The sequence below is a fragment of the Pseudoliparis swirei genome, chromosome 24 (assembly GCF_029220125.1).
Source record: "Pseudoliparis swirei isolate HS2019 ecotype Mariana Trench chromosome 24, NWPU_hadal_v1, whole genome shotgun sequence".
Lineage (NCBI taxonomy): Eukaryota > Metazoa > Chordata > Actinopteri > Perciformes > Liparidae > Pseudoliparis > Pseudoliparis swirei.
The window spans coordinates 11,070,677-11,083,840 of record NC_079411.1 but is presented as its reverse complement, the minus strand read 5'-3'; the positions used below and the strand labels follow the sequence as shown (position 1 = coordinate 11,083,840).

At 43.8% G+C, this 13,164-nt stretch overlaps 1 protein-coding gene and 1 long non-coding RNA gene across 2 annotated transcripts; one reads left to right on the top strand and one right to left on the bottom strand.

Annotated features, from left to right (window-relative positions):
* The first annotated feature begins 1,404 nt into the window (after positions 1 to 1,404).
* LOC130189679 (uncharacterized) lies at positions 1,405 to 2,908 on the top strand. The gene is made up of 2 exons (XR_008830849.1): positions 1,405 to 1,495; positions 1,801 to 2,908. It is a non-coding gene; the product is annotated as an uncharacterized LOC130189679 (long non-coding RNA).
* Positions 2,909 to 8,953: 6,045 nt separating this feature from the next.
* On the bottom strand, positions 8,954 to 12,415 carry LOC130189831 (centrosome-associated protein CEP250-like). Its single transcript, XM_056408786.1, has 2 exons — positions 12,143 to 12,415; positions 8,954 to 11,956 (listed from the first exon to the last, which is right to left on the bottom strand). Exons 1-2 carry the CDS (start codon positions 12,413 to 12,415, stop codon positions 9,284 to 9,286), a joined length of 2,946 nt encoding a protein of 981 aa, XP_056264761.1. The 3' UTR covers positions 8,954 to 9,283.
* Positions 12,416 to 13,164: the final 749 nt, after the last annotated feature.

Sequence of the window (13,164 nt, the reverse complement as noted above, 5' to 3'; positions counted from 1 at the left end):
ATGGTTAATAAGTGCTTTTTTCGACTTGGGTAAATCCGAAAAATAATAGGTCAGAGCTACTAGAAGAGTTTTATCACGCTGGTCGGACAGGACTCAAAACCAGCGATGCTAGCTTGCAAAGGGAGTCTGTCAGCCATCACGCATTCTGGGAAAACTGCCCGTCGTTGCTGTAATATATTTTATGGTTGGCGGTCACTGTCGTTCTTGAGCGCTGTGGTGTTTTCGGTGAGACAGAAGAAGCTGGGCGATTGACAAGTGTGGGGTCTGTTTAGTGTCTCTGCCACGTGGAAAGTCTCAGCGGTTCAGCTGGCACGGCGCGCAGCGCGTGGGGCACCGGAGGCGCGTCGCTCCGCTGCGCGAGCTCCGTGGCACTGCTGCGTCACACGGGGCGTCTCGGGCTCGCTACAACAGTTCGACCCGGGAGAGACACAGGAGTAACGGGGGACCCTCTGCGCGAACCCGCTGGCCGGAGGAACCGCCCACCAGAACACCGGCACAAGGCCGGCCGGCGGAGGCCCTACGATGACGGGTCACGTTTGCAAATAGGTCCACATGTATGTAATAGCATGTAAGCTAACTCTAGCTTACATGCTATTACATAGCATATACACAGCATATACACGCGCCCACCCGCAAAGCAGACGGTCGCTCCGCTGCCGCCGCTGTTACAGCCCTCGTCCTGGTAGCAGCTAATGATAGCATACGGACCCGTTGAGTTACGTTAAGATGCGTTCAAGCTCTCTTCAGTAAAAATGAATATTGGGCGAAGGTGAATTAAGACGTTATCATGATGTGTTCAAATTTAATCTGTATTTAGCATATCATTATGCTTCTGTTTTAAGTGTAAGACTTGCATAACTGTTATTGCTTGAATTATTAAATAACCAGATGATTTTCTTTTGTTCCAGCTCATACTGAATCCCTTCAATCATTTTGTCAACTAAAATACCAAACACAAAGCTTGGGGAGCTCTGGTAGGTTTACTCTTTTTTTTAAATTCACATTTTGAATTTCATATTGTATTATAAAATCAAATTAATCATTTTAGAGTGATTCTAAATAGTTAATTCTATTATGTTTGCCTTGTTTTCCATGAGATGTTTTTGTTTGCTGATTGCAAGTTTTTCACCTGATAACCTAAATCCATTAATTGCTCTTGGTAGAAATATATATATACAGGTCTGATCCAATATCTAACTGTTATTTACATTTAAACTGTACTAATGTTGACAGTTGAAGGGATTACTAATCTCTGACTTTTTTTTAGGCCCTGAATGTGGAGGTGCAAACAGTGCCCTGAGACTGTATCTACGAGGTACCAGTTACTAAGGAAAGGCAAGCACTGACGTCAGAGGTGAAGAAGAAGAACAACCATCAGCTAATCAACAGTAAAATGGAGAAAACCTTCGCCTATAGGAGACGAGAAGTAATTGAAGATATGCCCTTCATAGCCGAGTTCAAAAACAGATGGCCCGCCCTGTTTTCTGAGAGTCAGGTAATGTTCATTTTTAATGGTGGTACATTTATTAATCAGCTTCTAATTTTCTAAAAAGTGGATCCAAATACGTCTTTATAGATGTAATTGTTTTGATCCAGATGAATTCACAAAATCCCATGCATGTGGTCAATCTGTCTGTATTACAATGCACAGTATATTAGCATAAATGCAAACCAGTAACTCACCACTTAAACAGTTATAGCCAATAACAGGCTTATGTTTACTTTTCCACAATATGTGACCAGTTGAAAGTGTGAGATAATTTTTAGTTTAATGTGAGATTCTGTTTCAATCTGTTGCAGCTAAATGCAGAGTTCACCCGCATTACCACAATCCCCCTGCTGTCAACCTTTATGGCCCAACTGCAGGCATGAGAATCCCTCACCTTTCGGCGAAATTCGCCGTTTTGAAACCAAAATAGGTGACTGACGTGAATCGTGTAGATCCGAAGAGTTTTTGTTTTGGGGTAGGGGGGGGGGGTCAATTGGCCGGCCGGCGTTTATGAGATTGGAGTGGGACACGGAGAAAATGTGGAGTGGTGCTTTTCGCAATAGAACATCTTTGATGGGCACGTGTCGCGTCTCGGCCAATCAGCGTCAAGATGTCTTCAGCGTTTGGTGGTTTAGGTTAGCTTGAATGTTAGCCCGCTATCTGCTGCTGTCGCGATGCTAACAAAGTACCCGTACGTTAAGAGCGATGTGATTTAGCATATTTTTAGTATCGATACTTCATTAAAAGAGCGATCAGAGCGCACGCGCTGCTCCGTGTCGAGCTGTCTGCGCACACTACGCAGCGAGTGCCGTTAAGTGGCGGAATTTTCGGCTTTAAAAATAAAAATTAAAAAAGATGCCAGAAGTGAAATGTTTAAGTTCAGTCTGTAAAGTTCTGTTACTGTAACTCTCCAGTTGCTCATCCTGATGAACTCTGTATCATCTGGTCAGATACAGACTAACAGTCTCATAGTGATAATCAATGCTATGATGGCTCCATGTAGTTTCATTAATATCTTGTAGGCTAATACTAATAATACTGCCATTTGTTAAGTGTTGAAAAAGTTGGTAAAAAGTGAACCATACAGATATTTTATTTATTACTATTATAGATAAATATACCAGGATCGTATTTATGGTACTGTTTTATGGTATTGTATCAGTATCATGATATTTATGGCAGGTATGGCATAGATTAGAACATACGTGTCAAACTCATGGCCAGCGGGCCAAATGTGGCCCGCCACGTCATTTTATGTGACGGCATTCTTGTGTCCTTAAGATTCACTTGTTGGTTCATAATTGACTGTAAAAGGGAATATAAATAAATAGTTGTGTTGTGCATACTGTGATATTCTGAACACTCAGGTTCAAACTGCAACATCTTTTCATTAAATACATTTGAGAAGTTAAAAATATCCCTCGATTTAGGTCTCAGCTTGTCATTCAGGGGTGATAGTGCGTCCCAAAGCCAGACCAGTGGAGAACTACTGCCCCAGACCAGTGGAGAACCACTGCCCAGACCAGTGGAGAACCACTACCCAGACCAGTAGAGAACCACTACCCAGACCAGTGGAGAACCACCTGTCGCAACTGTGAAAAAGCTTTTAACAAAGTTAATGTAATAATGTTTGTTTGATCTTTGATAAAGTAATGTGGGTTAAAATAAATATAATTAAATAAAATAGATGTATTGTATAATATTAAATACATTTGCATATATAGTTATACATTTATATAAGTACACCTAAATAAACAAACAAATGCAAAGATAGTTATTTAACAATATGTTCTGGAGTAGTTAGAATTATACCGTGTTAGTGACAACCGGCCCTTTGAGGGCAGCCATGAGGCGGATGTGGCCCTCGGTGAAAATGAGTTTGACACCCCTGGATTAGAAGATCGTGACAACCAGGTAGAGGCAGAACAGACTCAAGGAACAGACTCGAGGCTCAGCAGAGCACAAGACTTGAAGACTTGTTCACGCCAAAAAAAGGAAGTTGGCTCATGAATGACTATATTATATACAATATTACTATTATTATAGGGCCCACTGACTTGGTGTCAGAATGGAGGAACTATAGATTATCATACAACGTCCAACATCGATGTTCGTGGAAGTCACCAGCACCCCCCGCGCCTATCCTTCTCACCTTTTTCACCCCTGACCCGTTTTCATGCCTGATATATATATGTGTGTATATATATATGTGTATATATAGATATACACGTATATATATATGTGTGTGTATATATATGTGTGTATATATGTATATATTTGTATGTATATATATATGAGTGTATATATATGTATATATATATATGTGTATATATACACATATATATATGTGTGTGTATATATATGTATATGTGTACAGGACTGTCTCAGAAAATTAGAATATTGTGATAAAGTTCTTTATTTTCTGTAATGCAATTAAAAAAACAAATGTCATGCATTCTGGATTCATTACAAATCAACTGAAATATTGCAAGCCTTTTATTCTTTTAATATTGCTGATTATGGCTTACAGCTTAAGAAAACTCTAAAATCCTATCTCATAAAATTTTAATATTTCCTCAGACCAAGTTAAAAAAAAAGATTTATAACAGCTGAGTGTTTGTCAAGGCTCAGGAAACCCTTGCAGGTGTTTCGAGTTAATTAGACAATTCAAGTGATTTGTTTAATACCCTATTAGTATACTTTTTCATGATATTCTAATATTTAGAGATAGGATATTTGAGTTTTCTTAAGCTGTAAGCCATAATCAGCAATATTAAAAGAATAAAAGGCTTGCAATATTTCAGTTGATTTGTAATGAATCCAGAATGCATGACATTTTTGTTTTTTTAATTGCATTACAGAAAATAAAGAACTTCATCACAATATTCTAATTTTCTGAGACAGTCCTGTATATATATATGTGTATATTTATATGTGTGTGTATATATATATATGTGTGTATATATGTATATATATATATATGTATATATGTGTGTGTGTATATATATATGATAGATAGATCTATCTATATATATATATATATATAAAGAGTCTCGTGATGCTCGATAACGTGTGATTGTTTCATTCAGTCAAACTTTGGAGGATATCACTTATTAGTGAATGTAGAAAGCGTGAAACACTATTTTCAGAAACAGTGACAATGAAAATATTAAACCACGTTTATGCCAAAAAAGTAGCCGGACACTGCAGGGAATCGAACCCCATCCCAGTAAACCAGGAGTACCATTACCAGTGCCTTTGTTCTTTTGGAGGCTTGTCGGTTATTTTAATTTCTAGTTAACTAGGATAAAACTAAAATAAATAAATATATTAAATGAAATGAATAAATAAATAAAATAATTTAAAAAAAGTAAAGTAAATAAATGAATATAATAAATTAATTAAATAAGTAAAATAAATATAATAAATTAAATAAATGAATTAAATTAAATGAATAGGCGAAAGCCCGGCCACCAGATGCTCGCCGACGAGCTCCCCTCCTGGGTCTGGCTCCGGGAGGGTGCCCCGGTTTCCCTTGTCCGGGCGAGGTAGCTGAAGCTCGTGTGCTGCTATTCATCAGGGTTTTTGAACCGCTCTTAGTCTGGACTCTCACCCGAGACCTGTTTGCCTTGGGAGACCCCCGGACAACATAGCTCCCGGGATCACTGAGCCTCTCAAACTCCTCCACCACGTTAAGGTGGCGATTCACGGAGGAGATATAAATATAATAAATTAAATTAATTAAATGAATTAATTAAATAAATAGATCTTCTCGGTTTTCTGTTGATAAAAGTTGAGAGTCTCCTGGTCGTTGGTGTTCTTCAAGGCAGATCTCAGTTTCTCATTCTCAACAGTGAGCCGATTACCGACACTTCAGGGTATCGAACCCCATCCCAGTAAACCAGGAGTACCATTACCAGTGCCATTTTTCTTTTGGAGGCCCCCCCCATCCCTCCTTCATGACTTTGTATCTGTATTTTTCCAAACGACTGAATGTTCTGTATACACCGTTCTGAATACCCTAACTTCTTGGAAGTGGTATTATTCTTCATTCCTGTGTTTGCAAAATCAATACAAAATCATAAAGTAAATAAAACAAAACAACAACAAAAGAAATAAAAGTTTGAATCCTCTCAGAATCCTCGGCCTTGGGGTCGAGCGGCCTTGAGGTCGAGCGGCCTTTGTTTCACTGTCTCGTTCAGAGCTGTTATGTCTCCAGCTGGTCTTTGTTGTTGACCTGTCCGTGTGGAGCTCCGTTTGGACGGAAGTCTTTTCTTTAGTCACAGACGATTATTTTCCAATCGCTCGAGATTCAAAGTGTTCTCAAACTTGATCTTGTTGTTAGCCACCATCTCGGTCGTAGCTCTGACCGAAACCTTTAGCCCCGCAAAGGGCTTTCTCCAGTGGCTCAGTTCTCCGTGCGTGGGTCTTCTGAGCGTCTTCACTGGTTGTAACGTTCCTATGATGGATGATGCAGGGTTTCTACGCGAAAAGCTGCATTTCTCGGATTAAATGTTTTTCTTGATCAACGGAATGCTCCGTATTTATAAAACGAATCTTGGTGTTTTCCACCTTTTCCTGCGGATCGATCTTCAGGGTTTCATCAAACTTGATCTTGTTGTTATCCATAATCTCGGTCAGATCCCTGACCGAGCCTGTTGCCCCGCAAAGGGCTTGTTGAGTGGCTGAGTTGTCCACGTCCACGCATGGATCAATTCAGCCCACTCTTTGATGGTAACAACCTTCTGGTTGATTATGCAGGGGTTCTGCTCAAATGATTTGGGCAGCTGCATACCTCCAGTATGACTTTTCTTGATCAACGGAAGCCTCCGTATTTATCAATTCGATCTTGATGTTTCTCCCTCGATCTTCAGGGTTTTATAAAACTTGATCTCATCCATCGTCTCGGTCGTAGCTCTGACCGAGACCTTTAGCCCCGCAAAGGGCTTTCTCCAGTGGCTCAGTTCTCCGTGTGTGGGTCTTCTGAGCGTCTTCACTGGTGGTAACGTTCTCTTGATGGATGATGCAGGGTTTCTACGCGAAAGGCTGCATTTCTCCAATGACTGTTGTTTGTTGATACATGTCTTCTGGAGCTAACAAGTTGATCTTGTCTGAGTGCACTTTGTTTCTCTGTGCGCTTTGGTTCTCTGTGCACTTTGGTTCTCTGTGTGTTGTGCCGAAATACTCAATAATGCTCGAAGAAACTGAAATAGTTGTCTCCTATATATTGGCATCCGTGACAACACTGATTAAAGCCCCCCCCCCCCACACCCATCCCTCCTTCATGACTTTGTATCTGTATTTTTCCAAACACCTGAATGTTCTGTATACACCGTTCTGTATACCCCAACTTCTTGGAAGTGGTATTCTTCATTCCTGTGTTTGCAAAAATCAATACAAAATCATAAAGTAAATAAAAAATTAAAAAACAAAACAAAAAGAAATACAAGTTTGAATCCTCTCAGAATCCTCGGCCTTGAGGTCGAGCGGCCTTGGGGTCGAGCGGCCTTGAGGTCGAGCGGCCTTTGTTTCACCGTCTCGTTCAGAGCTGTTATGTCTCCAGCTGGTCTTTGTTGTTGACCTGTCCGTGTGGAGCTCCGTTTGGAGGGAAGTCTTTTCTTTAGTCACAGACGATTATTTTCCAATCGCTCGAGATTCAAAGTGTTCTCAAACTTGATCTTGTTGTTAGCCACCATCTCGGTCGTAGCTCTGACCGAGACCTTTAGCCCCGCAAAGGGCTTTCTCCAGCGGCTCAGTTCTCCATGCGTGGGTCTTCTGAGCGTCTTCACTGGTTGTAACGTTCCTATGATGGATGATGCAGGGTTTCTACGCGAAAAGCTGCATTTCTCGGATTAAATGTTTTTCTTGATCAACGGAATGCTCCGTATTTATAAAACGACTCTTGGTGTTTTCCACCTTTTCCTGCGGATCGATCTTCAGGGTTTCATCAAATTTGATCTTGTTGTTATCCATAATCTCGGTCAGATCCCTGACCGAGCCTGTTGCCCCGCAAAGGGCTTGTTGAGTGGCTGAGTTGTCCACGTCCACGCATGGATCAATTCAGCCCACTCTTTGATGGTAACAACCTTCTGGTTGATTATGCAGGGGTTCTGCTCAAATGATTTGGGCAGCTGCATACCTCAGTATGACTTTTCTTGATCAACGGAAGCCTCCGTATTTATCAATTCGATCTTGATGTTTCTCCCTCGATCTTCAGGGTTTTATAAAACTTGATCTCATCCATCGTCTCGGTCGTAGCTCTGACCGAGACCTTTAGCCCCGCAAAGGGCTTTCTCCAGTGGCTCAGTTCTCCGTGTGTGGGTCTTCTGAGCGTCTTCACTGGTGGTAACGTTCTCTTGATGGATGATGCAGGGTTTCTACGCGAAAGGCTGCATTTCTCCAATGACTGTTGTTTGTTGATACATGTCTTCTGGAGCTAACAAGTTGATCTTGTCTGAGTGCACTTTGTTTCTCTGTGCGCTTTGGTTCTCTGTGCACTTTGGTTCTCTGTGTGTTGTGCCGAAATACTCAATAATGCTCGAAGAAACTGAAATAGTTGTCTCCTATATATTGGCATCCGTGACAACACTGATTAAAGCCCCCCATCCCTCCTTCATGACTTTGTATCTGTATTTTTCCAAACGCCTGAATGTTCTGTATACACCGTTCTGTATACCCCAACTTCTTGGAAGTGGTATTATTCTTCATTCCTGTGTTTGCAAAAATCAATACAAAATCATAAAGTAAATAAAAAAAATTAAAAAAAAAAAAAAAATAAATGTTTGAATCCTCTCAGCGCCTTAAGCTGCGTTTACTCCTGAGAGTTTTAGCGGCTTATCTCCATGGCTTTACCCGCGTATGACTTTAAACACCGTAAAGTCTTTTCTTTGACATCGGTACTAAATTCTCAACGATCCCATCTCACATTAACTCTGAATCCTCTCAGCGCCGTATGCTGCGTTTACTTGCCTGAGTTTACCCGCTTGAGCTTTTATGGCTTTTCGCGGTTTCACTTGACTCGCTTACACACCCACACAACCTGCCATCGGCACGGCGACGCCTCCTGGCCTTCACGACACCGTTAGCTAGACACCTCGTACTTTTGAAGTGGAAACACGTTCTCCCACCGACACATAACAGTTGGTTTAAAGAGATCCTAAATCATATAAAACTTTTAAAGATCCGATTTGGACCACTGTTTCCAGCGCCACTTTTTCATAACGCTGATCGGCTTTCCCAACTCTGCTTCTTCATCTGCAGCTGATTCTCCATCGTCTCTGCCGCTGTCTTCCTCGTTACCGCCGAGAGAGACATCTTCTCTCACTACACTTCCATTAACTTCTTCTTCATCTCCCTCTCTTTCCTCTTTCCAAAGTGGCTCGGTAGAAGTGTGGAAGGAGATCCCTTGAAGGAGGACATCTCCTCCTTCCCCACCCTGCAGTGGTGGTCTAGGAGGTTGGAAAGGATAAAGAGTTGTTTGTGGTGAGAAAGATTGAATTTTGGTTCTGTTAAATGATCTTCTGGCTGCAGAGATAGAGCCAGAGAAGGAGAGAAGACGTTGATAGGCCAGCATTCGTCTGCCGGAGACGCCTTCAGACGCCTTATTAACCAGGTGAGCCCCTTTGTTTTTAAGGGCAACCTAGCCAAGACATGCAGCAACATAGTTCTATTGTCGCTTGTGTCTTCTCTCTTTTGTCCATTATTGTGGCCTGTGTCTCTTGTTGTCTCTTGTGTCTCTTGTTGTCTCTTATTGTCTCTTGTTGTCTCCAGTGTCTCTTGTGGCTCCTGTTGTCTCTAGCCTTTTGTCTTTCGTTGATGTTTGTGGAATGGGTTCATCTTTTGGTACCATTTTTTCCCCCGCGGGCGGTTGGAGATCTCGGGCTGCTGGAGGATCTCTGTGGCCTGAAGAAGGGAGGTATCCTCCTGCTCCAACGGGAGCTTGTTGTTTTCCTCAGCCTCCTTCTCTCGTCTGATATCTTCAAACATGATGTTCTGTTCCTCGATGGTAGCGGTCTTCTGGTCCAGGTCCAGGTGTGCTCCCTCTAGCTCCAGTAGCTTCTGATTCATCGTCTGAGTCAGAGCTGCTATGGCCTCCAGTTGGTCGTTGTTGTTGGCCTCGGCTGTCTGGAGATCTTTTTGGAGGGAGATCCTGCCGCTCTCCAGGTCCTGGGCTGCTACCTGTGTCTCAAGGATCAACACATGGTGTTCTTCAGTCATATCAGAGATGGTCCTTTCATAGATCTGGTTTTGGACCTCGGCTCTTTTCAGCTCTTCTTGGAGGGAGTCCTTCTCCTCCTCCAACACCAGATTGGTGCTTTCTGCGGCCTCTAAGTTGAGCGGATGTTGTTTCACCATCTCACTAAGAGCTGCTATGGTCTCCAGCAGCTCTTTGTTGTTGACCTGGGCCCCGTGGAGATCTTGGCGGAGGTTGTTCCTCTCCTTCTCCAGGTCCTGGGCCGCAGCCTGTACCTCACGGAGCTGAACAGAAGAATCCTCGGTCATATATGCGATGGTCCTTGCATATTTGACCTTGGCTTCTTGCAGCTCTGTTTTGAGGGCGATGTTCTCCTGCTCCAAAACCAGCTGGGTGTTGTCCGGTGCCTTTTGATCGAGAGGCACTCGGTTCACTGCCACATTGAGAGAAGCGTTGGTCTCCATCAGGTCTTTGATGGTAACCTGGGCAGTGTGGAGCTCACCTTGAAGGGAAGCAACTCTCTGCTTCCACTTCCACAGGTCTTTCTTGAGCTTCTCTGTTTTCTGCTGGTAGATTTTGAGAGTCTCCTGGTCCTTGGCTGCCTCTTGATTGAGCGGATGTTGTTGTACCTTCTCATTCAGAGCAGCTATGGACTCCAGCTGCTCTTTGATCTTGAGCTGGGCCGTGTGGAGCTCACTTTGGAGGGAAGTGTTCTGCTCCTCCAACGCCAGCTGGGCTTTGATCTGGTGTTGGGCTGTGTGGAGCTCTCTTTCCAGGGAAGTCTTTTCTTGAGTCACACCAGTAACTCTCTGCTTCCACCTGCAAAGGGATTCAGCCAGTGCGTTGGCTTCATCCTGCTGCTCTTTGATCTTGAGCTGGGCCGTGTGGAGCTCACTTTGGAGGGAAGTGTTCTGCTCCTCCAACGCCAGCTGGGCTTTGAGCTGGTGTTGGGCTGTGTGGAGCTCACTTTGGAGGGAAGTGTTCTGCTCCTCCAACGCCAGCTGGGCTTTGATCTGGTGTTGGGCTGTGTGGAGCTCTCTTTCCAGGGAAGTCTTTTCTTGAGTCACAGCAGTAACTATCTGCTTCCAACTGCAAAGGGATTCAGCCAGTGAGTTGGCTTCATCCTGCTGCTCTTTGATCTTGAGCTGGGCCGTGTGGAGCTCACTTTGGAGGGAAGTCTTCTGCTTCTCCAACGCCAGCTGGTCTTTGATCTTGTGTTGGGCCGTGTGGAGCGCAGTTTGGAGGGAAGTCTTTTCTTGAGTCACACCAGTAACTCTCTGCTTCCACCTGCAAAGGGATTCAGCCAGTGCGTTGGCTTCATCCTGCTGCTCTTTGATCTGGTGTTGGGCCGTGTGGAGCTCACTTTGGAGGGAAGTCTTCTCCTCCAACACCACCTGGGTGTTGTCCGGTGCCTTTACATCGAGAGCCATCCAGTTAACTGCCACATTGAGAGAAGCGTTGGTCGCCAGCAGGTCTTTGATCTTGAGCTGGGCTGTGTGGAGCTCAGTTTTGAGGAAGGTGTTCTTCTCCTCCAACACCACCTGGGTGTTGTCCGGTGCCTTTTGATCGAGAGGCACCCGGTTAACTGCCACATCGAGAGAAGCGTTGGTCGCCAGCAGGTCTTTGATGTTAACTTGGGCTGTGTGGAGATCTCTTCGGAGGGTGATCCTCTCATTCTCCAGGTCCTTTGTCGCATCCTGTACCTCCAGGATCCAATCAGTAGACTGCTGAGTCATATCAGCGATGATCTTGGCATATCTTCTGTGCTGGAGCTTGGCTTCTTTCAACTCAGTTTTGAGGAAGGTGTTCTCCTCCTCCAACACCACCTGGGTGTTGGCCGGTGCCTTTCGACCGAGAGGCATCCGGTTCACTGTCTCCTTGAGAGAAGCGTTGGTCTCCAGCAGGTCTTTGATGTTAACCTGGGCTGTGTGGAGCTCACTTTGAAGGGAAGTCTTTTCATCATTCACAGCCGTAACTCTCTGCTTCCACTTCCAAAGGTCTTTCTTCAGCTTTTCTGTTTTCTGATGATAAATGTTGAGAGTCTCCTGGTCGCTGGTGTTCTTCAGGGCTGGTGTTTTTCTCAATTTTTCATTTTCAACAGTAAGCCGTTTTATTTCTAACCGCTCGAGGTTCAGAATTTTATCAAACGTGATCTTGTTGTTCTCCATCAACTCGGTCTGAACGGGACCGAGGCCTTTGCCCGCAAAGGTCTTTCTCGAGTGTCTCAGATCTCCAGGCCTGGATCTTCTGAGCGCCTCGCTGATGTTAACTTTCTGATCATGGATTATGCAGTTCTGCGAAGCCCTCCGGCAGCTGCATTTCTCCAATCAGGTGGTCTTCTTGATGAACCGAACCTGCCGTATTTATCAAGTTGATCCTGATGTTTTCAAACTTTTCCTCGATATTCAGGGTGTTATCCATCTTGATCCGTTGTTATCCATCTCGGTCAGAGCCCTGACCGAGGCCTTTGCCCTGCAAAGGTCTTTCCTGAGTGGCTTTGTTCTCCAGGCCTGGATCACCTCAGCCAACTCTTCTTTGGTAACAACCGTCCCGATGTTTCCAACCTTTTCCTCCTGCCCGATCTTCAGGGTTTGATCCAACGTGGTCTTGTTCTTATCCATCAACTCGGTCAGAGCCCTGACCGAGGCCTTTGCCCGCAAAGGTCTTTTCGAGTGGCTCAGATCTCCAGGCCTGGATCTTCTGAGCGCCCTCGCTGATGTTAACCTTATCATCACGGATTATGCAGTTCTGGCGAAAGCCTCCGCAGCTGCATTTCTCCGGTGATCGTTGTTTGTTGATGCATGTCCTCCATAGCTATCAATCTGATCGTACAGCGGTTTGCTTCTCTCTTTGTGGTTTGCTTCTCTCTGTGTGCGGCTTACTTCTCTCTGGGTGCGCTGTGCTTCTCCTCTAACTCTCAAAGAAACTGAAACGGTTCTCTCCTACTTATACACTTCAGTGATGTCACAGATCAAAGGCAGCACAGGCAGAATGATGTCATCATCATGATGATGTCACTATATTATGTTGAGCATGAAAGGCAATGCTGATGGGTTCTATCTCCATGACAACAGATTCTATGCAAATTTTTTTCCTTCTTCTTCTTTAATGGCGGTTGGCAAACAACTGTTTGGTGCTTTAGCGCCACCAACTGGTATGTAATTGCATTTTTTAAATTTTATTAAAAATATATATATATTAAATTTTTTCTTACGTTTGACCAAATATGGCGAAACCACATAAATGAAAGTGAAAGTTTCAAAGGAGTGAAGAGGAAGTTTGTCCGTTTGACTTGCAATGAAACTGTTGCCGTGATGAACAATTATAATATATATATATATTAGGGATGCTCCGATCCATATCGGCCGATATTCCCCATATCGGTTTCGATCGGCGTTCTCAAAACGGCCGATCAGATGACATAGAATCTGCGAGAACTATCAGAGACGTTTCAATGGCGGCGCATAGCAACGGAGAAAAT

What these genes read in the sequence shown, in the direction of transcription:
- LOC130189831 (XM_056408786.1), bottom strand. Translation starts at nt 12,415, where the DNA reads ATGATAAGGTTAACATCAGCGAGGGCGCTCAGAAGATCCAGGCCTGGA. An exon ending in TTTGCAGGGCAAAGGCCTCG is followed by an intron (nt 11,957 to 12,142) that starts GTCAGGGCTCTG and finishes ATCCATGATCAG; the next exon opens with AAAGTTAACATCAGCGAGGC.